General features: G+C 41.4%; 1 protein-coding gene across 1 annotated transcript in view; it reads left to right on the top strand.

Moving 5' to 3' along the window:
• Positions 1–22640, top strand: part of PXDN (peroxidasin) — a 137566-nt gene that overhangs the window by 99676 nt on the left and 15250 nt on the right. Inside the window, exons 11-20 of the mRNA XM_004373104.2 lie at positions 98–370; positions 1115–1231; positions 1891–2049; positions 3538–3650; positions 4780–4936; positions 10605–10713; positions 11332–11489; positions 15374–16877; positions 21366–21500; positions 22093–22301. Of these exons, the coding sequence (XP_004373161.1) occupies positions 98–370; positions 1115–1231; positions 1891–2049; positions 3538–3650; positions 4780–4936; positions 10605–10713; positions 11332–11489; positions 15374–16877; positions 21366–21500; positions 22093–22301 (2934 nt within the window). The remainder of the gene's footprint in view (positions 1–97; positions 371–1114; positions 1232–1890; positions 2050–3537; positions 3651–4779; positions 4937–10604; positions 10714–11331; positions 11490–15373; positions 16878–21365; positions 21501–22092; positions 22302–22640) is intronic.

A 22640-nucleotide genomic window follows, 5' to 3' on the forward strand; every position in this document is an offset into this window, starting at 1 on the left:
TATAGAGTGAGGAGCCTTAAAATAGAAAAATTCAAGGAAGGAGCTATTGTTAAACTGGTAGACATTAATTCAGATTTTTTAAAAAAAATTGTGACAGCTCGACCCACGTTCGTAATACAGCCACAGAACACAGAAGTGTTGGTTGGGGAAAGTGTCACTTTGGAATGCAGTGCTACAGGTCACCCTCAACCGCGCATCAGCTGGACAAAAGGCGATCGAACACCTTTACCGATTGATCCTCGAGTAAATATCACTCCATCTGGTGGCCTTTATATACAAAACGTCATACAGGAAGACAGTGGGGAGTACACCTGTTTTGCATCCAACAGTATCGATAGCATCCATGCCACAGCTTATATCATTGTACAAGGTAAGTATCAATCAAAGGAAAGACATTTAATTTTTCACAGTGTATCCACATGGCTTGCCCTCTTGTTTTATTTCCACCCACTCTGTAAGCAACCTCTGACCCGATTTCCATCCACATCCTAGTACTCCATGTTCGCTCTCCGTTGCTTTGTTTTTATCAGTAGCACTACCACCATTTGACTTATTAGATATGACTTGGTGATTTTTTTTTTTTGATCAGAAGCTCCATTATTACAGGGTCTTCATTTTTTCCAGTTGATGTATCCCTAGCAACTAAAGCACCTGGCACGTATAAATACTTGCGGAATAAATGAACGTGTGTTTGCACACACATAGACTGAATTAATCAATATGCCTTGTATGCACCTTTGAATGCTTTGCTGGGACAAATTTTTGGACATAAAATGCTGGGAGTATTTTTTTTTAATGTTTTAAAAAGTTTTAAAGACTTCTGCCACGTCATTTTGGACACTTTTTTGGTATCATGCTACGAAAACACCCATAGCTTGAAATTCTTTGTTTTTCTTTGTCTTTGACTTTTAAGTGTCTTTTCCATTCTTACCTTCTCACCAATCCTGTGTTCAGCAGTAAGATGTCCTGTTATAAGTCTGATCCTTTTCTTGTTGCTAATGAGTGTGCTTCCCTAGGGTGAAGAAGACTTGCTAATGTTAGCTTTGATGTGTACCATTTTTTACCTGCTGCTGTTTTTTTGACTTGTGTGTCTTGATGTTTTCACTTCCTGAAGCTCTTCCTCAGTTCACTGTGATCCCTCAAGACAGAACTGTTATCGAGGGCCAGACAGTTGATTTCCAGTGTGAAGCAAAGGGCTATCCACAGCCAGTCATTGCGTGGACTAAAGGAGGTAAAAGATTGCTGATCCTAGGCTTCTTTAATCTCCTCTCCCCTCCTCCCTCCTCTGGGACACAAATACAAGGAACAAATACAGGCTCTGTGTTGAAGCCCACTCTCTGAGTCCCCATATGATCCTGGTTTATTCTTACTTCGCACATGGCTCACGGTGCTCTGTCATGTCTGTCCCTTCCATCTGCCTTACTGTGAGTTACTTGGGAGTCAGACACTGTGTTTTATTTATGCCTGTGCTGGTCGCACACAGCTTACGTATAGCTTAGCATAAGGACATTTAATGAATGTTTGCTGAATGAATTGTTCGCTTACTGGGGGAGGAGCTAGAGTAAATTATTCCATGCTATAGCTCATACTGCCAGACATGCTTTACATGCTCTCAGATAAATTCCTCCTTAATCCCTGAGTTTTTCACCTCCTACCTTTAATTAGGAGCCCTGGTGGCACAGTGGTTAAGAGCTTGGTCAGCAGTTCAAATCCACCAGCCACCCCTTGGAAACCCTACAGGGCAGCTCTACTCTGTCCTCTAGGGTCGCTGTGAGTCAGAATCGGGTTTGGTTTGATTATTATTATTTTTTTTACCTTTAATTAACATGAACAATCAATTGTGTACTGTAGAGGGGAAATAATAACTCAAATAATACCCATGCATTTCAGGGAGTCAGCTTTCTGTAGACAGACGGCACCTGGTGCTTTCGACGGGCATGCTGAGGATCTCCGGAGTGGCCCTTCATGATCAGGGCCAGTATGAATGCCAGGCTGTCAACATCATTGGCTCCCAGAGGGTTGTGGCACATTTGACCGTGCAGCCGAGAGGTACGTGTCCGGGTCATTTGATCATTCCTTTATATTGTACTCAATGGATTTGTTCTGATAACTTCTGACATTAATTTTACTGTTAATTAGAAGGATCTTACCCTTGTCTTTTTGTATTTTTTCACTGTCACTTATACTTGTATTCCTAAAGTGTTTAAAAAGCATTAGATCTCTTTCACTTTAGCTAGTGAAAAGATTTATTATTTTTTTAAGGATGCTTGAACCTAACTCTGATAAGGCCGACTTGTTAAAGTGAAACCAATCAGTTTTTTAGATGGACTTTGGTAATTAATATTACTTTAGAAGAGGGTTGTTTCATAAGTATCTTTTCTAAGATAGCAGAGGGTTTAGTAAAGCAGCTCCTCGAGGTCCAGTTGGGTTTTTCTCCTGTTTGCCGTCTGATGATTTGATTCCTGCTTTTTCTTTGTCCTTTTTGGATGTGCTGTTTGGCTGTTTTATCTAGCGTGTTCTAGAAGACTTTCAGCTGCCTCATATCTTTTTTGATGAAGTCAGGATAAAGAAGATTCAGTACTGTATCCAAGGGCTGACTGCTAAAGCCCAGGTGGCCCCTAGAAATGAGGTGGCCAAGGCTGCTTTATAACCCAGAGCCCATTGTACTGAAAGTCAGACCTGTGAGGTGGGGGGCGGGGAGCGAAGAGTGAGGTGGGATTAAGGTATTTGAATTCCATCCTGGCTCTTTGTTGAGATGTGAAACGCTTTGGGACTTTGAGATAAGGTTCCCCTCTTGTCTCTTATCAACAGATTGCTGAAAACTCAACCTGGCTTTGTTGGCTCTGGGTTTATGAGGTTTGCCATTGTGATTCCTGACTTGATAGGATTTGGGGCAGCTAAAAACACTCGGCTTGTTCAAGGAAAGAACACATCCCGTGGAACTGATTTAAAAAACCACCCAGAACCTTATCATATTTAGCCAAGGTTCTTAACTTCTCAGAAGAGAAAAGACTACTTTTGTCTAACTATGCATCTTCTTCCTCTAATCAAACTCTCTGCAGAATTCATTACGCTCCTCAGCATGTGCTGGGAAACTGTCCCCAGCAGCCATGGCTCCACAGGGTGTGGGTGGTGGGTGGGAGTGGGAGACGAAGGTGTGGGAGGTGCTGGGAGAACTCAGCGAAGGCGGATCTTCAGGCCATGTCAGAGGCACTGGGGCTGTTAGCTCATGAACGGGGAAGAGTTAGTGTTGACTGTGCTCTTCAAACACTGGAGCTCATGTTGCGAGGGGGTTGGGTTATAGGGTGAGTAGTTGGGCAGATGATCCCTTGGTCCCTTTTAGCTTAGTCACTCTGTGAAGAAGCAGTTAGATTAGAAAAAGGGCCTGATACCGTGCTGAAGTAGTTCTCAGAGCTATTGATCTGGCCTGATGGAGGGAAAGGGTGCTTTTGCTTTTAGCTTTTTTTTTTTTTGGTATGAGTTTCAAGTTTTCATGGTTTCTTCATATTTATCAGTTGCATGTCCCTTGCCTTCTAGTTACCCCAGTGTTTGCCAGCATTCCGAGTGATATGACAGTGGAAGTTGGCACCAATGTCCAGATTCCATGCAGTTCCCAGGGCGAGCCTGAGCCAGTAATAACATGGAATAAGGTAATAAATCTTGGGTGCTGCATGTCTACAGAGTACAGAAGAGCCATTCAGACTTTACTGCTGCTGTGGGAAGTTTTATTAAGTGAGGGGAGCTAATACCTGCCTGTTTCTTCTACAGATTTTATATACCAGGAAAAAAAAAAGTTCCAATTGTACACTTTGAGTTGAAGAAATTCCAAGGGTATCCTGACTTACAAAAACAAAACAACCAGACTCTGAACATTGCCCTTTTCACATCCTTCTCAGTGACAAAAGCAAAGAAAAACCCGTTATTAGATCCGAGGTCCCATAATCCATAGAGTCAAGAAGGGTTTCATTGTTGTTGTTTTAGTTTTTTATGTTTGTTTTTTATTAAGCCCGATGCAAAAATTCTTAACTTAAAAAATTTAAACAAGTGCTTTAATATGAAATGATCGGAGATGGTTGTGTTTAATGGTTCCCATCACCCACTGAATCAAGTGCAAATTCTGAAGCATGGAGTATAAGGGCCTCTGTGCCTGCCCCCTGCCCACCCACTAGCTTTATCTCCCAGCCTGCCTTACCTCTTAGTCTCTACCAGAACCACGCATGGCTTCCTTTCTGCATACTCTGCTGTGCGTTTGTCCTTGCTCTGCCTGGAACACTCACCTGTTCTTTCTTTGGCTCTGAATCGTCTTTTAAGTCTCAACTCTAGTGTCATCTCTTTCAGGAAGCATTTCACAGGTTGTATTAGAGGCCTTTGCTTCCATTGCCCCTCTTGCATTCTTATTTTATCCTATCCTATGCATTTATCCTATTGAGGTTACCATTTGGGTCCTCCCTTGCCCCTACCACCACCACCACCACCACCACCACTCTCCTGGAAAATTCCTTCCAGTACAGTCTGTCTTATTCCTCTCTGTATCTTTCCCATCCAGCTTTGGCCTCAGCAAAGGGTAAGTGCTTCAGAAAGTTTATTCCACTGAACTGGTGTTGGTCGAATTGTATTAAACTTCACTCTGTTTCTAATTTTGGAGAGATCTGAGCACAACCCCTTAAGACATTTCCATTTGCGAAGGCCTAATCAATGGTATTCCTGCCTCTCTCCCCCTGAAAAAAAAACAAACCCTAATTCTGATTCTGATTGTTACTCTTATTCATTTTGTTCCAGGATGGGGTTCAGGTAACAGAAAGTGGAAAATTCCATATTAACCCCGAGGGATTCTTGACCATCAATGACGTTGGACCCGCGGATGCAGGACGCTATGAGTGTGTGGCCCGGAACACCATTGGCTCTGCCTCAGTTAGTATGGTCCTGAGTGTCAATGGTAAGATTACACGTGCTCCCAGTGTGTCTTATAACTTGCATAAAACATTTAACCTAAATGATACCAGAGACAACTGAAAGAAAATGCACAGCCTTCCAACGTGATGGCAGTTTAATTAGCGGAGAATTTTAAGAATTTTTTAGAAGAGAACACATTCTTAACTTACGAGTGAGGAAACCAAGGGCCTGGAGAGGTGGAGAAGGCTGCCCAGCCTTGTACAGCTCAGTCAGTTACATGGCCAGGCTCACTCTCCCAGGCCCTCGTTCTCTCTGCTCTTCTGAGGTTCTGCAAACCCCTGTGGTCTGTTCACTCAGTAGAGTTTTCCTTGCTCAGTCATTTGGTGGTTTAGTTTAGTGGTCCTTCAAATCCTGTAACGTTTAAGTATATAATTTATAGTCCTCATTTGGCAAAAGTGATACAGTTATTGATGTAAAAAAAAATTCCATGCTCCTCAGCTGTGCTTTTTCTTTATACTGGGTATGGCCATGCACACTGCTGGGGTGTACTAGGTCCTCTAAATAATCATCAGGCGTTCCCTTTCCCTGAGGCCAACCAATAGTCCTAGAATCATGCTGATTCCACTTCCGTGTCGCATTCCCTCTTCCATCCTCTACGCCCCTGCCACTGTCATACGCTAGCTAGGTGCTTGTTGTATTTTGTCCAGGTTACTGCAACAGGCCTCACGCCATTCTAGTATATCTGCGCATTACCTCCAGAGGCATCTTTCTACAAAAATAAATCTCATTACGTGTTACCCTATTGCTCCATGCTTTCTGTTAATACTAGGGTAAAATCCAAACCCTTTAACTTTGCATGAAGTCTTTACAATGTGCCCCAACCCACATGTCACCAATTGCATATTCCATCTCTCCAGCTCTCTCTGTACCCTTAGTTTTAGCCCATGCCTCCTAGAACATCCATGCCCTGTGTGACACTTTGCCTTTGCTCATGCTTCTTCCTATGCTGAAATACCTAACATCACTGGGGGTCTTAGTTTTCTAGTGCTGCTATTCAGAAATACCTTAAGTGGGTGGCTTTAATAAACAGAAATTTATTTTCTCACAGTTTAGGAGGCTAGAAGTCTCAGTTCAGGGTGCCAGCCCCCTCTCTGTTACCTTCCTCTCTCTTTTGACTCTGGAGGAAGGCCCTTGTCTCTTTTCAGCTTGTTTCTTGGTTCCGTGGAGATCTCATGTGACGTGGCATCTGTCTTCCCGTCTGTGCTTGCTTGCTTAGCTGCTTGCTCAATCTGCTCTTTAATATCTCCAAAGAGATTGACTTAAGACACACCCTACATGAACACTGCCGCATTAACGTAACAAAGAAAACCTATTCTCAGGTATAGGGGTTAGGATTTACAACACATATATTTGGGGGACACAATTCAATCCATAACACCAGGTAAGCCCCTTCATGCTCAGCTATCCCCTTTTGTAGAAATCTTCCTAGCTCCCCTAGTGGTAGAGAGAGATGGAGGAGGTCTCTTTTAGATAGAATGGTCAAGGAAGACCTCCTTGAATAAGTAAGTTATGAGAAAATGAAGCCACGTGGAGACTGAGGAGGAACAATCTGGTCAAAGGGAATAGTGCGTATAATGTCCTCAGAACAAGCTGACAGCCAGGGTGGTGAGAGCAATAGCCCTCTGTGAGAGGAACAGTGGTGGGAGATAAGGTTGGAGAGGAAATGGCCAATCTTGTCTGCCTTGCTGGCCATGCTATGGAACTTGATTTGTATTCCAATTATAATTGGAAGTCATTGGACTGTTCTGAGCAGGGGAGTGCTGTAAGTCAATTTATATTTCTAAAGCATTACCTTGACTATGAGTAAAAGGTTGCAAGGGGTTAAGTGTGAAAGAAGAAAATGAGATTGAGATTCTAGTCCAAGTGAGAGAAGTTAGTGGCTTACACCAGCATTGATTGACTGAATTCTGGACATATTACCTAGCAGATCTGACAGGACTGGCTAATGGGTGAACTCTCAGAGGGTGGGAAAGTAGAATCGAGAATCACACTTGGGTTTTTGCCTGAGCTGTTTGGGTGCCATTTATTAGGAGATAGGGATGATTAGGCTAGGAGCCAGTTTAGGGGAAGATGAGAATCACAAGTTCTGTTTGAACACGGTAAGTTTGAAATGCCTGAGTAAGCAGTTGGGTATATGAGTCTGGAGCCCAAGGGAAAGATCAGGGCTGGTGATATAAATCTGAGAATATTAAAACCATGGGATTAAATGAAATCACCTAGGAGGAGGCTGTAGATAGATGAAACCACGATTATTATGCCCTGGAGTTCTCCAGCAAGGGAAGAAAAACCAGCAAAAAGACACCTCAAAATGGGTCAGCAATCAGAATGCAAGAGGAAGCAAAGATTATAATTAATCAAACTCTGTGTACCTGTCGGTCAAAAGAAGAAAGATAGAGCAAGAGTGTGCAAGAGAGACACTGAGACGAAAAAGGAGTCCTGGTGAGGCGGGAGGAAAACCAGAAGGACGTGTATCTCAGAAGTCAAGTGAAGGAAATGTTTCCATAAGGTCATTTTCAACAGAGTGGTGATGATGGAAAAAAAATAACATTAAGCTCATGAAGATGCGCATTGTTGGTGACCTGGCAAGAGCCCATTCAGTAGCTAAGAATTAAAGATTGGTTGGAAGGGAGTTGTTTTACATAGCAAGCTCTTGTTGCATTACAAGCATTAAGTGAAAAATAAATGAGAAGAGGAAAATAGAAATGGGACATTATCTTCAGGGGACTAAAGGGTAAATTGTGTGTGTGTTTAAGATGGAAGCAGTTTAAATGTTAGAAACAGAAGACTGGTTAAGTAAATGATATAATGTCTTGAAAGGGGATTAGTGTGGAGCCATGAAAATGATGATGTAGATCTATGTAAAAAAAGTATCCATGATGTAGTTTTAAATGAAGATAAGCAGGTTATCACATACCATGTATAATAAACCAAAAAAAACCCAAACCCGGTGCTGTCAAGTCAATTCCGACTCATAGCAACCCTATAGGACAGAGTAGAACTGTCCCATGGGGTTTCCAGGGAGTGCCTGGTGGATTCAAACTGCCGACATTTTGGTTAGCAACTGTAGCTCTTAACCACTGCACCACCAGGGTTTCCACCACGTATAATATGATCCCATTTTTATGATTAGGTGGATATATGTGTCTGTATGTGTATATGTATAGACAATTCTGTAAAGATGTATAAAAAAAGTACTATCAAACACTTTTTCCCCCAAGGAACATTGACTGAACAGAGGGTTTTGATGTCCTTTTTTCATATATTTTCAAATTTATTCACTATTTTAATTTTCTTTTCAATGAGCAAGGCCATATTTGTATACTGGCTTCACCACTTACTGACTGTTGGCCCTGGATAGGTTTTGCAAGCCTCTAAATCTTGGCTTTCTCATCTGTAAAAATAAGTACAGTGATAGTAAAACTACATCATAGGATTGTTGTGAGGATTAAATTAATCAGTGGAAAGCCTGGCACATTTGGAAGTAATAAATATTAGGCCAATATTATTACTCTTGCTGCTACTATTGCTACTCCCACTACTTCTTCCATAAATAAGATAAAAAATACTGTTTGGGGGGAATAAAAGAAAGGTGAATTATTTAGCAGGACAGTTACTGTGCCATCCAGTATGGCAGCCACTAGCCACATGTGGCTATTTAAATTTTAATGTAAATTAATTGGAATCAGTTAAAATTTAAAACTGTAGCACTGGCTATAGTTCAACTGCTCAATAGCCACATGTGCAAATATAGAACATTTTCATCACCATAGAGCATTTATTGGACAGCACTGGCTTAGAAGGTAGGTCAAGGGACTGTGACCTTGGGTAGTCATGTACTCTTTCTAAGGCTTAGTTTCCTTATTGTAAAATGTAGATAAAACTAGTTATTAGCTCATATGGCTATTTGGTGTATTAATGTCATGGTAAACACTCATTTGATGTTGGCTATCATCATCATTATTATTATTGCTCTTTGTATTTCTACTACAATTTCATAACCCAACCCAAACCAAACCCAGTGCCGTTGAGTCAATTCCGACTCCTACCAACCCTGCAGGACAGAGCAGAACTGCCTCATAGGGTTTCCAAGGCTGTAAATTTTTACAAAAGCAGACTGCAATATCATTCTCCCACAGAGTGGCTGGTGGGTTCAAACTGCTGACCTTTCGGTTAGCAGCTGAGTGCTTTTTTTTTAGAATTTTTTTTTATTGTACTTTAGATGAATGTTTACGGAGCAAACTAGCAGCTGAGTGCTTTAACCACTGCGCCAACAGGGCTTCTTAACCCAAACGTAAACAAACAAAAATAGCAATGAATTTCTTTCCATTTTGAACACACGCCTTCATACAGTTGCACTATATTATTTAAGGCAGAGCTAGGTTGTGCTTTGATAATACACAAAACCATAAAAATCTCAATGGCTTAACACATCAAAGGCTTGCTTCTCACTCATGCAATATGGCCAACATGGGGCAAAGCAACTCTGTCTTCATGGTCACTCAGGGATCCAGAGATGGATCTAGCAATGGAGGACCCACCACTGTGATGGGAGACCTTAGAGTTTGCTGCAGTGAGGGAAGAGAGTGCTGGGGGGGGGGGTCTTGTGCTGGAAATGAAGAGCTTTGACCTAGAAGTGAAAGAGCAATTCTGCTCACAGCCCATTGGCCAGAACTAGTCACATGGCCCTGCCCAGCTGAATGTTGTTAGGTGCCTTTGAATTGATTCTAACTAATGGAGCTGAGAAATGTAGGCGAGTACATGGAATATTTGGCAAGCATTACTGTCTCCCTCCATCCGCAATATGATTCTGGTCCCGAGCATGCAGGCACATTTCAAGGGGAAGAAGTCAGATGGGAAATTGCTGTCATGATCTCAGGGTGAAGGGAAGGAGGCCTGGCCTAGCGTGTTTGCAGTGGGATGGGGCAAGCAGGTCAATGAGGGTATGTCCTGAAGAAAGAATAGACTTGTTTGGTGGCTAATTGATGGAAAGGAAAAACAGTAACTCCAAAATCTTCTGCTTCCGTGACCGAGACCGAAGAGAATGAAACCTTTGCTTTCATTTTCACTACATTTATCTTGTAGCTCCAGAGCTTTGGAGCCAAGAACACTGGTAGCATCAGAGAATTTGTGGGTAACGGGCAAAACAAGCTTGCTTCTCATGCCTTTGGGCCAGCAGCTGAGAGTTCCTGGTTCAGATACAGGCTGTTTAGACAGCAGTAGCCTATGAGTTGGTGGAGGGGAGAAATAGAGGAAGAAAAGCCAAAATGCACCTGAAGTTAGACCACCACCACTGACTGCCCTCTGTTCACTCGTCTTGCCGCCCAGGTTGGCCTGAGCTAATACCACCCGTTAGGCTGTCATGCTTTGGTATAAGAACTTCGGTGTTTTATGTTACACCTACTTTTCCCCTGTCTTTTTACAGGGTGACACATGATTTCAAAAATTAAAAAGTCTGTAATTTCCATACCATCTAAAAATAGCTTCCAGTAGAATTTGTGATAAAATAGTTGAAGCTTTGGTTTGAAAAATAGAAATAATATTTGGAGAAAAGCGTGCCATCAGTCTAAATGATGTAGTGTCTAGACATTATTTAATGAATAACTTATAGTTTTTTTTTTTCCCTGGTAATATGCAACTTCGTGTTTTCCTAGTTCCTGACGTCAGTCGAACTGGAGATCCATTTGTAGCCACATCAATTGTTGAAGCAATCGCAACTGTTGACAGAGCTATCAATTCAACCCGCACACATTTGTTTGACAGGTATTGTGGAGATTAAACAGAATTCTTACCCTCAAATTCCTGTGCTTAAGGATCTTAAAAAATGCATGCAATTCTAGTATACAAAATTTTGACCTCTATTATATCTGAAGAACAAACTGTTTTCATTTAAAAATCGCAAACAACACGGGCATCTGACTATTTTCTGGGGGTTAAGATAACAGAAGGACATCTATTTTCCAAATAGAAGCTGAACTATGACTCACAAATTAAAAAAAAAAGTTAGCTCATTTACTTGGCTTGTTACTATAAACGATTTGGCAAAAACAAAAATATTTTGAAAGCCGTTTGTGTGTTTAGCTCCTGTTAGCAGTTCCAAAGTGTTCTTCTCCATTTTAATGAAAATCGAATACCTGTGTTTTTCTCTGTTGATGTGATTATTTTTAGTGTCTTTTGGTTTTTGTCTGTTTTTGTTTTGCTGCCTTCCGCTTTGGATAAGTAAGGTACAGTATGTCACCATATCACCTCTGTGTAAAGGTAGCTACAGAAATATCAAATAGCAAGAATTATATTTTTGGACATTAGTGATCTCCATCTTCGGTAATGTTTTTTAATTTGATTTGTATTTTTGTCTTTTTTTCCTTCCTGAACTCCTGGTAGTCGTCCTCGCTCTCCGAATGACTTGCTGGCCTTGTTCCGGTATCCAAGAGATCCTTACACTGTCGAACAAGCAAGAGCAGGAGAAATATTTGAAAGGACTTTGCAACTTATTCAGGACCATGTGCAGCATGGCTTAATGGTTGACTTAAATGGAACAAGTTAGTATTTCTTATTTTTTTTTACTTGCCTCCTTTTTAGTTGTGGGAGCAGCAAGATGCAATAACTTATCCTTCACTTTAGAAGGAATGTCTCGACATGCCCCACACCACTGGACCCCTAGAAATTTCACTGAAGTGGAAGGTGCCTGAATTTTTGTGGAATTAATCTCCCGCCCTCTAGCACACAAGTGTTTTACCAGTAAGTCCAGAGTCATTGACACTTCTTCCTTACCAAGTCCAGGACTAGAAGGCAGGAGGGGACAGGAAATCTGGTAGTAGGGAACCCAAGGTCAAGAAGGGAGAGTGTTGACATGTTGTGGGGTTGGAACCAATGTCACAAAACAGTACGTGTACTAATTGTTTAATGAGAATGTAGTTTGTTCTGTAAACCTTCATCTAAAGTATAATAATAAAAAAATTTAAAAAAAAACAAAAAACAAGTGGGTTACTGACTGAGATCTAGAAAAAAATCTCTGCCCTCAAAGATCTAACATTCCAGTGGGGGAGACAGACAACACACAATAAATCAATATTTATAATTACCACATGGTAAGTGATATGGTTAAAAATAAGAAGCACAAGTGTATATGGAATGCTGGTTGGGATGCGGGTTACCATTGTATATAAGTTGGTCAACAGATGTCTCACTGAAAAGATGACTTTTGAGCCAAGACCTGACAAAAGCAAGCCGTGCAGATATCAGAGGGAAAAGTATTCCAGGCAGAAGGAACAGCAAAGGCTCTGAGGTGGGCTCATGTTTGGCATTTGAGGACCAACTAGCAGGAAGTGTGGCTGGAACAGAGCTAACGAAAAGGAAGGGTAGTTGAATCATAGGAGATGAGGACAGAGGGATCTGAATGTGCCCAAACACTAAGGGCCTGGTGGGTGATTACAAGGATTTTGTCTTTTGCTCTCCATGAGATGGGGAGCTACAAGAGGATTTTGTGCAGAGCAGTAACATCATTTGACTGGTATTTTAAAGTATCAGGTTGTTGTATGACAAGACTGGAAAGGGATGTAGGCAGATGCAGGAAAACTAGGGTAGGTCAAGGAAATAATCTAAGAGATGATGAATGCCCGCACCAGGCTTATATGGTGAAAAGTGGTTGCAAATTCTAGATGTAATTTGAAAGTAGAAGGGACAAGATTTTCTCATAGCTTGAATATAGGTGTTAAGAGAGAGGAGTCAAAAATGACTTGGGATTTGCATGAGCAGTTGGAAGAATGGAGTTGACACTTAATGAAATGGGGGAAGATTAAGCACAGGTATAGCTTAAGAGTGGGATGGGATTATCTCACACACACGCATTTATCTCTAGGCACACGTGTATACTGATTCTATACTGAGATGAAATAACTCTGTTTAATAATACAATTTAAAAGTTTTTCACTGTAGTTCGTCATGGACATTTTTCTGTGTCATAATTAATTGTTTAGCCCATTCCCTTATTTTTAGATATGTATTTTTTCCTCACATTTCAATATTTTTAACCATTATTCATTGTCTGTATTTGAGATAGCTTGTATTTTAAAGCAGATTACGTTTAGAGTGAATAACAGTGGTCTGAAATGGTCAGTGACGTTTTCAAAATTCCTAAGGAAAGGCTCATTTTCTTACAAGTTACTTACACACAGCGGATGGTCGGCCTTCCTAATTGTATAAGGAGGTTTGGTTTATAACACTTCTTTATCTGGTTCCATAAAAGATGGCTTTGTTTGTGTGCGTGTTCTCATGTATGTTGGTTGATGCCCTGCCCTGTGTCTTGAGCTTTGCATGGCCCCGTGTCCAAGGACATAAAGCAAAGCCAGGCATGGAAAGCGAACCCAGAACTGCTACTGCCTGTTCTCTGGCGGCTAAGATGCAGCATGTCGGTTATTAAACCTGTGGCTAAATGCCTTGGAAAAAATGATAGTGCTTGAAGAAAGCTACTGAGATTTGTCATGGAGCCCACAGACTGAAAACTGGAGAGGAAGCATTTTCCTTCTTGGCTGTCTCCTTTCTTGGCTCTTCTCATGCTTAAGATTGAGAATTTTCTGAGACTTCCTAAAAGTTAAACTGTGAAAGTAGAGCCAGGCATTTCAGGCTCACTGTTTGAGTCCTTGGGAAGTGTGGACTGCTAAAGCCTTTCAAGTCAAATTGAGCCCGAAAGCTCTGGTGGCCAGGAAAACCTGCGTGTTACGTACAATGGCAAAACTTTCGTTCTCAGGGGATATGCCAGTAATTACATTTCTAATTGTTTCTCCCCCAGCCTGTGAATATTCTGTACCTCTCATTCTCTTCTGCATTCTTAATTATGAGGATTTCAGACACCTCCTCCACACCAAAGGGGGCTATTTTTTCTTTTTTTGGAAGCTAAAATCATATTTTATTTTATTCTTAAATAACCGCAGTCGCTTGCTAATGGGACACGTGTACGTGGACACTGCACAACTTTCCAAACCTTGAAGTTAGGTTGGACGTCGCCACCCTCATTGCTCATTGCACACTGACTTCCCTGGGGTGCTTGCTTTTTATCAGGGCAACCTCCGAAAACCCCGCTTTGAAAGGAATGAAGTGTAATCTCGTGTTGAAACTGAGCTGCCTTGAACTAGTAGTTCATGAGGTGTCTATCAGATGTCCAGTATCCAACACTGTGTTGTCCCCCAAATTTTAAAATAGCTCATGATGCTTGAGTTTGCTGCAGTACGTGGTGCCCCACATCAAAGAAAGCGTCTTGTTAAACAGACACCAGGGTAAGGGGGCTGTCTCTTGTTTGCTTTACATGTATGCAGAGTTGGTCTTGAGGGCCGTAGGTCAAGTCTAAGACACGTTAGAAAGAAGTGGCAGCGATGACTCAGAACTCAGGAACGTGTGCCTGTGTATGAAGCCATTAGAGCGGAGAGGAGGAGCTCTGAAGAATGAGAAGGACTTGGATGTGGGAACATTTATGGGAAGGGCATTGGCAAGGGAAATAGTCATGAGAGTGTGCCATCCTGGGAACAGTGAGTAGTTCTTTTGACTGGAGCAAATATCTTGAAGGCGAAGAATAGCAGATATAATTAGGAAGATCTATTTGGAGTGATTTGCCAGCTAACAAGTTTGGAATTTCTTCCATAACTAGTGGGCAAAGACTGAAGGCTTTTTTAGGAAGAAAATGGCCTAGTCCAAACACCGCGTATAGATCAGTTAGTGGAGGGCATGTTAGTGGTACGCCATCAGTTAGGAGGCTGATCCTGGAATTCTAGGCAAGAAGTAGTGAAATCTGACCTGGGGTATGGCAGTAGGGATGGAGAGGAGGGCACAGTTGTTAGCAATATTTTGGAGGCATAAAAGACAGGAGTTGGCAATTGATTGGCTATTGGAGCAAAGGGAAATGAAGCTTCAAAGATCACCGAGGTTTTGAACCATCTATGTCTGGGCAACGGGCCTTGATATGTGGAGAATGGGCAGATTTTGGCGGGAGCCTGTCTATGGTTAATCAAATTGAATTTTATTTGCAAGTTACATGCAGTGGTTTAAAGTGAAGTTGAAAATATGTAAGCTTGGATTCATGCAAGCTGGCAGGACTGGAGTTATGGAATAGAGAAGTGTCCCCATTAGTGTTAGTAACTGATGTCATGAGGTTGGCTCAATTGCTAAGGGAGATGGGGTAGAGGAACAGGAAAGGCAGAGAGAACACCTTCGTTTGGAGTTGGGAGAAGGAAAAGGAGCAGAATAGGACAAGAAGCAATTTTACTTAAACAAGAAGGTGAGAGTGTCCAACAGGAAGGCCAGGTTCAGTAGTGTGGCAAACGACGGAGAGCTCAGAGAGGATACGGATAAGAAGGAACGAGTGGGTGACCAATGTTCCATACCTCTTTTCCAGTGGAAGTAAGTTTTGCCTTGCTTTTGCGTCTCATTTTAGGTTACCACTATAATGACCTTGTGTCCCCCCAGTACCTGAATCTGATCGCTAACCTCTCTGGCTGCACGGCCCACCGGCGAGTGAATAACTGCTCAGATATGTGCTTTCACCAGAAATACAGGACCCACGATGGAACGTGCAACAATCTGCAGCATCCTATGTGGGGGGCCTCTCTGACTGCTTTTGAACGCTTATTGAAGTCTGTGTATGAAAATGGATTCAACACCCCTCGAGGTATTAATCCAAACCGACTCTACAATGGGTACGTGCTCCCTATGCCCCGCTTGGTATCGACGTCCCTAATAGGGACGGAAACCATCACCCCTGACGAGCAGTTCACCCACATGACCATGCAGTGGGGCCAGTTCCTCGACCACGACCTGGACTCCACGGTGGTGGCCCTGAGCCAGGCCCGCTTTTCCGACGGGCAGCACTGTAGTTCCGTCTGCAGTAACGATCCTCCCTGCTTCTCGGTCATGATTCCGCCCAACGACCCCAGAGTCAGAAACGGTGCCCGCTGCATGTTCTTTGTGCGATCCAGCCCCGTCTGTGGCAGCGGCATGACGTCCCTCCTCATGAACTCCGTCTACCCCCGAGAACAGATCAACCAGCTCACTTCGTATATAGATGCGTCCAATGTGTATGGCAGCACGGATCATGAGGCACGAGAAATCCGAGATCTGGCCAGCCACCGGGGGCTTTTGAAACAGGGCATCGTGCAGAGATCTGGAAAGCCACTGCTTCCTTTTGCAACGGGGCCGCCGACTGAATGCATGAGAGATGAAAATGAAAGTCCAATTCCTTGTTTCTTAGCCGGGGACCATCGGGCCAATGAGCAGCTGGGCCTGACCAGCATGCACACGCTGTGGTTTAGGGAGCATAACCGCATCGCCACGGAGCTACTCAAGCTGAATCCCCACTGGGATGGAGACACCATCTATTACGAGACAAGGAAAATCGTGGGTGCGGAGATTCAGCACATCACCTATCAGCACTGGCTTCCTAAGATCCTTGGGGAGGTGGGCATGAAGATGCTGGGGGAATATAAAGGCTACGACCCCGGCGTTAATGCTGGAATCTTCAATGCCTTCGCGACGGCAGCTTTTAGGTTTGGCCACACGCTTGTCAATCCAATCCTCTACCGACTCGATGAGCATTTTAAGCCTATTCCCCAAGGCCACATACCTCTTCACAAAGCCTTTTTCTCTCCCTTCCGAATCGTGAACGAGGGGGGCATCGACCCGCTTCTCAGAGGCCTGTTTGGGGTTGCGGGGAAGATGCGCGTGCCCTCCCAGCTGCTGAACACAGAGCTCACGGAGAGGCTCTTTTCCATGGCCCACACGGTGGCCCTGGACCTGGCCGCCATCAACATCCAGAGAGGCCGGGACCACGGGATCCCTCCCTATCACGACTACCGGGTGTACTGTAACCTGTCGTCAGCGTACACGTTCGAAGATCTGAAAAATGAAATCAAAAATCCTGAAATCCGAGAGAAGCTGAAAAGGTGAGTTTTAAAGAAGTCATGACTTCAAATCTTTATTTTGTAAACGACAGGTTAAAAAGAAGACACTCAAATTGTAGGTATTTTGTTGGGATCATTTGTCTTTACAGTCGAGTTTTGGTGACTGTAAAGACAAATAATATGACCCTGGGTGTTGTAAACTGTTAGGCGCTTGACTACCGTGACTACTAGCCAAAAGATTGATGGTTCAGCTCACCCAGAGGCGCCTCAGGAGATGGGTCTAGAGATCTGCTTCCATAAGGTCACAGCTTTGAAAACCCTTTGGAGCAGTTCTACTCTACACATATGGGCTCACCAAGAGTTGGAATTGACTCGACCACAACCAGCAACAGCTACACATAGTCAAGTTTTTGTTTGTGTAATAAAGAAGTTAAGGAGCCCTGGTGGCGCAGTGCTTAAGTACTCGGCTGCTAACCGCTCTGCAGGAGAAAGATATGGCAGTGTGCTTTACAGCCTTGGAAACCCTCTGGGGCAGTTCTACCCTTTCCTATGGGGTCGCTATGAATTATTTGAATGGAAAAACACCAGAACTGAAACTATTTTTTGGGCTTCAGGGAAGAGGTTCCTACTCATATCAGGAGTAGAGGGAGAAAGAGCTAGAACTTGGTGTTGGCAGAGTAGAACCAAAACCAAACCCACTGCCGTCGAGTAGATTCCAACTCATGGCAACTCCATAAGATTTCCAAGGCTATAAAGCAGACTGCCACATCTTTCTCCCGTGGAGCTGCTGGTGGTTTCGAACAGCTGACCTTTCTGTTGGTAGTCAATCACTTTAACCACTGCGCCGCCAGGGCTCCTTGGCAGAGTAGGGTCCTTGGACAAACCAACTGTGATGGCTTTGGCTGGTAACTTATCCCTGGATTCACCGTGTCACTCCAAGTCCAGGCCATTCTAGCCACATCCTCCGTGATTGCCATTGACTGTACCTCAATAAATCTTTTGTACAGTCTTCTGAGCAGTAACATTTCCATTCTGGGAGTAAATCTCATTGGCCTACAATTTTAGGTCTCAATGGAAAACAGAGTCAGAAAGCCGTTTGGTAGGTTTCCATTCCTAAGAAGATGAAAAACGCCTTAGGTGAATTAGATCTGAAAGGAACCCTCACAATCCCCTCCTGCGACCCCTTCATTTTACAGGTAAAAAGCAAAGACCACAGCACGATGCAGTTCATTAGTAAGTACTAGAGCTGGGGTTAGGATCGGGGTTTCCAGGCTTAAACTCACTCCGTTTCCCCTGGAACTGCTGAGACAATCTGGTTACTCATTATATTTTTAAAGTTCCCCAAAGTGTAGAGATTCAGCAGCTCTTCTTGCTTTAAATGCCTGTTCCTGTCTGTCCTTTGCTCATTAACTTCTTTTTTCATGCTATTTATACCAGTTTCTTTGGGTGCAGTCTTTTATGGAAATAAAAATAATTACTCATTAGAGTTTTTACCGTAATGATCCTTCATAGTCCATGCACTTAATTAGTTCTGTCATTCATTTTATACTTAAATATGTTAATTCTCATTTGAAAAGAAATGCTTAAAAAATTCTGCTTTAGACTAGCTTAGCATATTTTCTGAATCCTTGCCAATTTACTGGCACTGAAGTTAGAACCATGTTTTCTAGACAAAAATGATTTTTCACTTATAATTTTTGCAAGCTATGAATAAATGAACATTATGCCCTACTAAGTTTAATATATTTCAATATTCATTGAAATAATAATATTAAATCACTGGCCTATGTAAATATACACATATTCTACCAGTTCAACCTGTTTTTCTGCCTTTTTGATCACAATTTTTACTTAATTAGGATTTATGTGAACAGTCTTTATTTTTTATGCACTTAAATATACTCCTTTGTTCTTGTCCAGACTGAGATGGATTACTTTTTCCAGTCATTCTTCTCATCTGCCAAACTTATTTTGAAAAAGTTCAAAGGAGTTAGCAATCCAACTTTATGTCCCTGGCAGACTCAGGAGCTATGCTGAGTTATTTGTTATACACCCTGGTACAGAAATTAAATATTATTTTCCCACATATTATATCACTAATTTATTTTTTTCTTTGTCAACCCATTATTCATTAGGGGAGGTTGTCAGTTGGGGAAATCAGACACAAATACATGAAAAATTAAATGATGATAAAAGACAACTCTAAGAATTTCAAAGGAAAGAGGGGTTTCTTTTTTTAACAGATCTCAGTGAAGTGTGTCATTATCATCTATTTTACTGGGACCCAATTATTTTATTCTTATTTATTTATTTTTTATTTCAAGGCAACAAGGTGAATGGAAAGTGAATAGGATTTTACTTGGGTTTGAGCCAGCTATGTCTCTTCCTGGCTGTGTTAACTTTTGCAAGCTACGTAACCTCTTTTTCCACTAATATATGTAACCAAACTTAATGTGGTTATATATGTAACCACACTTAATATCAGCTTGTATAGCCAGACTTCCAATCTTTTTTTCCACTAATCCATGAACACAAATATGAAAATAGCACATTGGACTAAAGTGGAGACTTTAAACTTGGTTTGGTTTTTAATCCCTGACATACCTAAAGAATCTGCTCATTCCAATCCTGTAATGATGGATCACTTCTGGAATTGGGGATAGAGTGAGCAGAAAGAGAAGGAACTTCCTGCCCCAGGAACAAGAGTTCTGCTTTGTTTTTGTAAAGGCCCCGGGTGAGCCTCATACACCTGCTCCTCACTCTACCTTAGTCACTGCACCAGATGACCTTCAGGATCCTTTCTAACTATGTCTGAATCACAACAGATACCTTATAGCTGGAAGTTCAGTATTAATGTTATTGAACATAGCACAACAGTGTATCTTTCTCTTAAATTTTAATTCCAAAAACTAAATGTTACTGTTTTTTTAATAAAGCATTTTCAAGAATTTTATTTTTTGTCACATCATAAAATCCTCTTTTAAGTTACATAAAAGATGGAATGCTAAAACCAAGACTTAAAGCTTTATCAGGAGGATACCTTTATGTAAAATGCCAGCTTAATAAGATTGAAATATTTTGCTCCAGCAGGGCTCTTATACGAAAATTTATGTTGAAAACAGCTTATGCTGAACGAATTTGCAATATATGAATATAAACAGAATATAACCAAAAAACCCAATGCAGTCTAGTCAATTCTGACTCACAGTAACCCTATAGGACAGAGTAGAATAGCCCCATAGGGTTCCCAGAATGTATATGTGGATATAAATGTATTTTTGGCAATTTATCAAAATTATAATTCCATGATACCATAAATATAAGAAATGGCATAACTTTTTTTTAAATGTTACTTTTTTAAAAAACTCTTTTTATTCTACTCATACAAGGAATGTCCGCTGAGGGCGTGTAAGCTTTGTACACCTTGTTAGTTAAGGAGCAGACTTTCTGTCTTGATTACAGCTGTTAGCCCATATCGCTAATTTGAGCTTCGTGAAAAAAGGGCAGCCTGAATTATGGAATATATTTTATAAAAACATGGTGGCACTTTGAATAGCTATTAAAACTAAGCCACCTGTTGCCTAGGGGAGTACTGTGGATATCATACAAGATTAGATAAAAATGATTTATAATAGAAGTTGTCGGTTTTTTCTAAGGGTGTATTTCTAAGGAGTTGGAAGAATTTGATGAATATGTTTGTTCTTAAACATTTCAACTTTGTTATCTTAGTCTTTTGTACTATCTTTGCTTAGTAAAGATTTTCTTTATAGCCAGTATATTTTCAATATGTAGTAGAATCTCAATTTTATTCTTTAAAAAATAAGTGTCTGTAGCTTTATATAATTTATGTGTTCATATAAGCCAAAATAAAACAAAACCAGACAAACCCATTGCCACTGAGTTGATTCTGACTCATGTGACCCCATACGACAGAGTAGACTGCCCCATAGGGTTTCCAAGGCTGTACGGAAGCAGACTGCTTCATTTTTCTCCCATGGAGCAGCTGGTGGATTCGAACCACTGACCTTTCAGTTAGCAGTCTAGTACTTTAACCACTGCTCTACTAGGGCTCCTTGCGTTCATATATTAGTGGAAAAAATATGGGAAGGCTGTACACACTGGTATTAAGTGCAGTTACATATGTTAGTGGAAAAAAGATTGGAAGGCTGTACACGCCTTCCAGTAACCAAGTGTGGTTATTCTGAATAGTAGGAAATGTGTGGTTTTAATTTTCTTCCTTATATATTTCCTGGATTTTCTAAACTTATCATAATAAATATGTTTTATATAATACACACACACAGATACATTTATAAATAAACAAATTGGAAAGTAGGAAAAATTCTTTAAAGTACAATGAACAGATAATTTAAAGAAATAAAGATGGATTTTCTTCGGGAGGTAAAGATCTGAATAATACAAAAGAGTGATAGAAAAAATGAGTTTTTCTTACTTGCTTTTTGATTAGATAGAGCTCTGTCCAGCATGTTTTAAAGGTTTTGTTTTGATTTTTGTTTTTTTTTTTTGTAGGTTGTATGGCTCACCATTAAACATAGATTTATTTCCTGCCCTCATGGTGGAAGATTTGGTTCCTGGTAGCCGGCTTGGGCCCACGCTCATGTGCCTGCTGAGCACACAGTTCAAACGCTTGCGAGATGGGGACAGGTAAGCACACACGTGACAGAGAAGACAGTCCTTCTTGGGGACTTGGGAGAGAGGAATAATTTGGTGGTGGTACCGCATCCATGCTAAGTATGAGGAAAATGCCTTATCTCTGTAGTATTTCTTGTGAATAACTGATTTTTTGTGATTAACTGATTTGGGCTTGCCTGACAGCACATTAGAACTTTTGTTTAATATTTGTGTTCCTGAAAACCAATACAGTTACACCATTGTAAGAGTTTAGAGGAATTTGACCTTATAGCAAGATTTTAAAGCTTCAATTTTAGTTTAAAGTACTGGAAAAGCAGATGGCAGGCCTTTCGTAGAGACAGTCCCAGTAATTCAGTAGATAGCTTACGTGCATGTCAGGTTTTAAAAAAGTAGTCTATTCCCGTTAGTAGTTAGTTAGTCAGAATAGCCAGCCATTTACTGTTTTTAGTCCAGATTTTTTTCTTATAAGTAAGAAGTAAGAGCAGTGTTTGAGTGATTTCTGTATTGTTGGTGAAACTTAGAGGAATATTTTAATTCAGCTACCTATGGTCTTTGAGTCTCCTTGTTTCTCATTTGGTTCTGTTTTCTTTTGGGGGAAATACAGGTTATGGTATGAAAACCCTGGGGTGCTCTCCCCTGCTCAGTTAACACAAATCAAGCAGACATCCCTGGCCAGGATACTGTGCGACAATTCTGACAACATCACCCGCGTACAAAAGGATGTGTTCAGAGTGGCGGAGTTCCCACATGGATATAGTAACTGTGATGAAATTCCTAAAGTTGATTTAAGGATGTGGCAGGATTGCTGTGAAGGTTTGTATTGGAAAAGATGCATTGCTTCTCACTTTTGATTTTGTTTTCTTTTTCATTTTTGATTTTATCAGATTTGGTGAATTTTTTTTTTACTGATGTAATTAAATGAAGTTTACATTTAAAGTTAGTCTCCCATACAGAATTTTTTTTTTTTTAAACATACATTGTTATGAGACCCCAACCGCTCACCCCATTCTGCGACAGCACACTCCTCCCCTCCGCTCCTGATTCCCCATGAACATTCAACCAGCTCCTAACTCTCTCTGCCTTCCCCTCTAACCTCTGGACAGAAGCCGCCCCTTTGGTCTCTTATATCTGCTTGTCTAAGAGGCACATTCT

This window comes from Trichechus manatus, unplaced genomic scaffold (genome assembly GCF_000243295.1).
Source record: "Trichechus manatus latirostris isolate Lorelei unplaced genomic scaffold, TriManLat1.0 scaffold00023, whole genome shotgun sequence".
Lineage (NCBI taxonomy): Eukaryota > Metazoa > Chordata > Mammalia > Sirenia > Trichechidae > Trichechus > Trichechus manatus.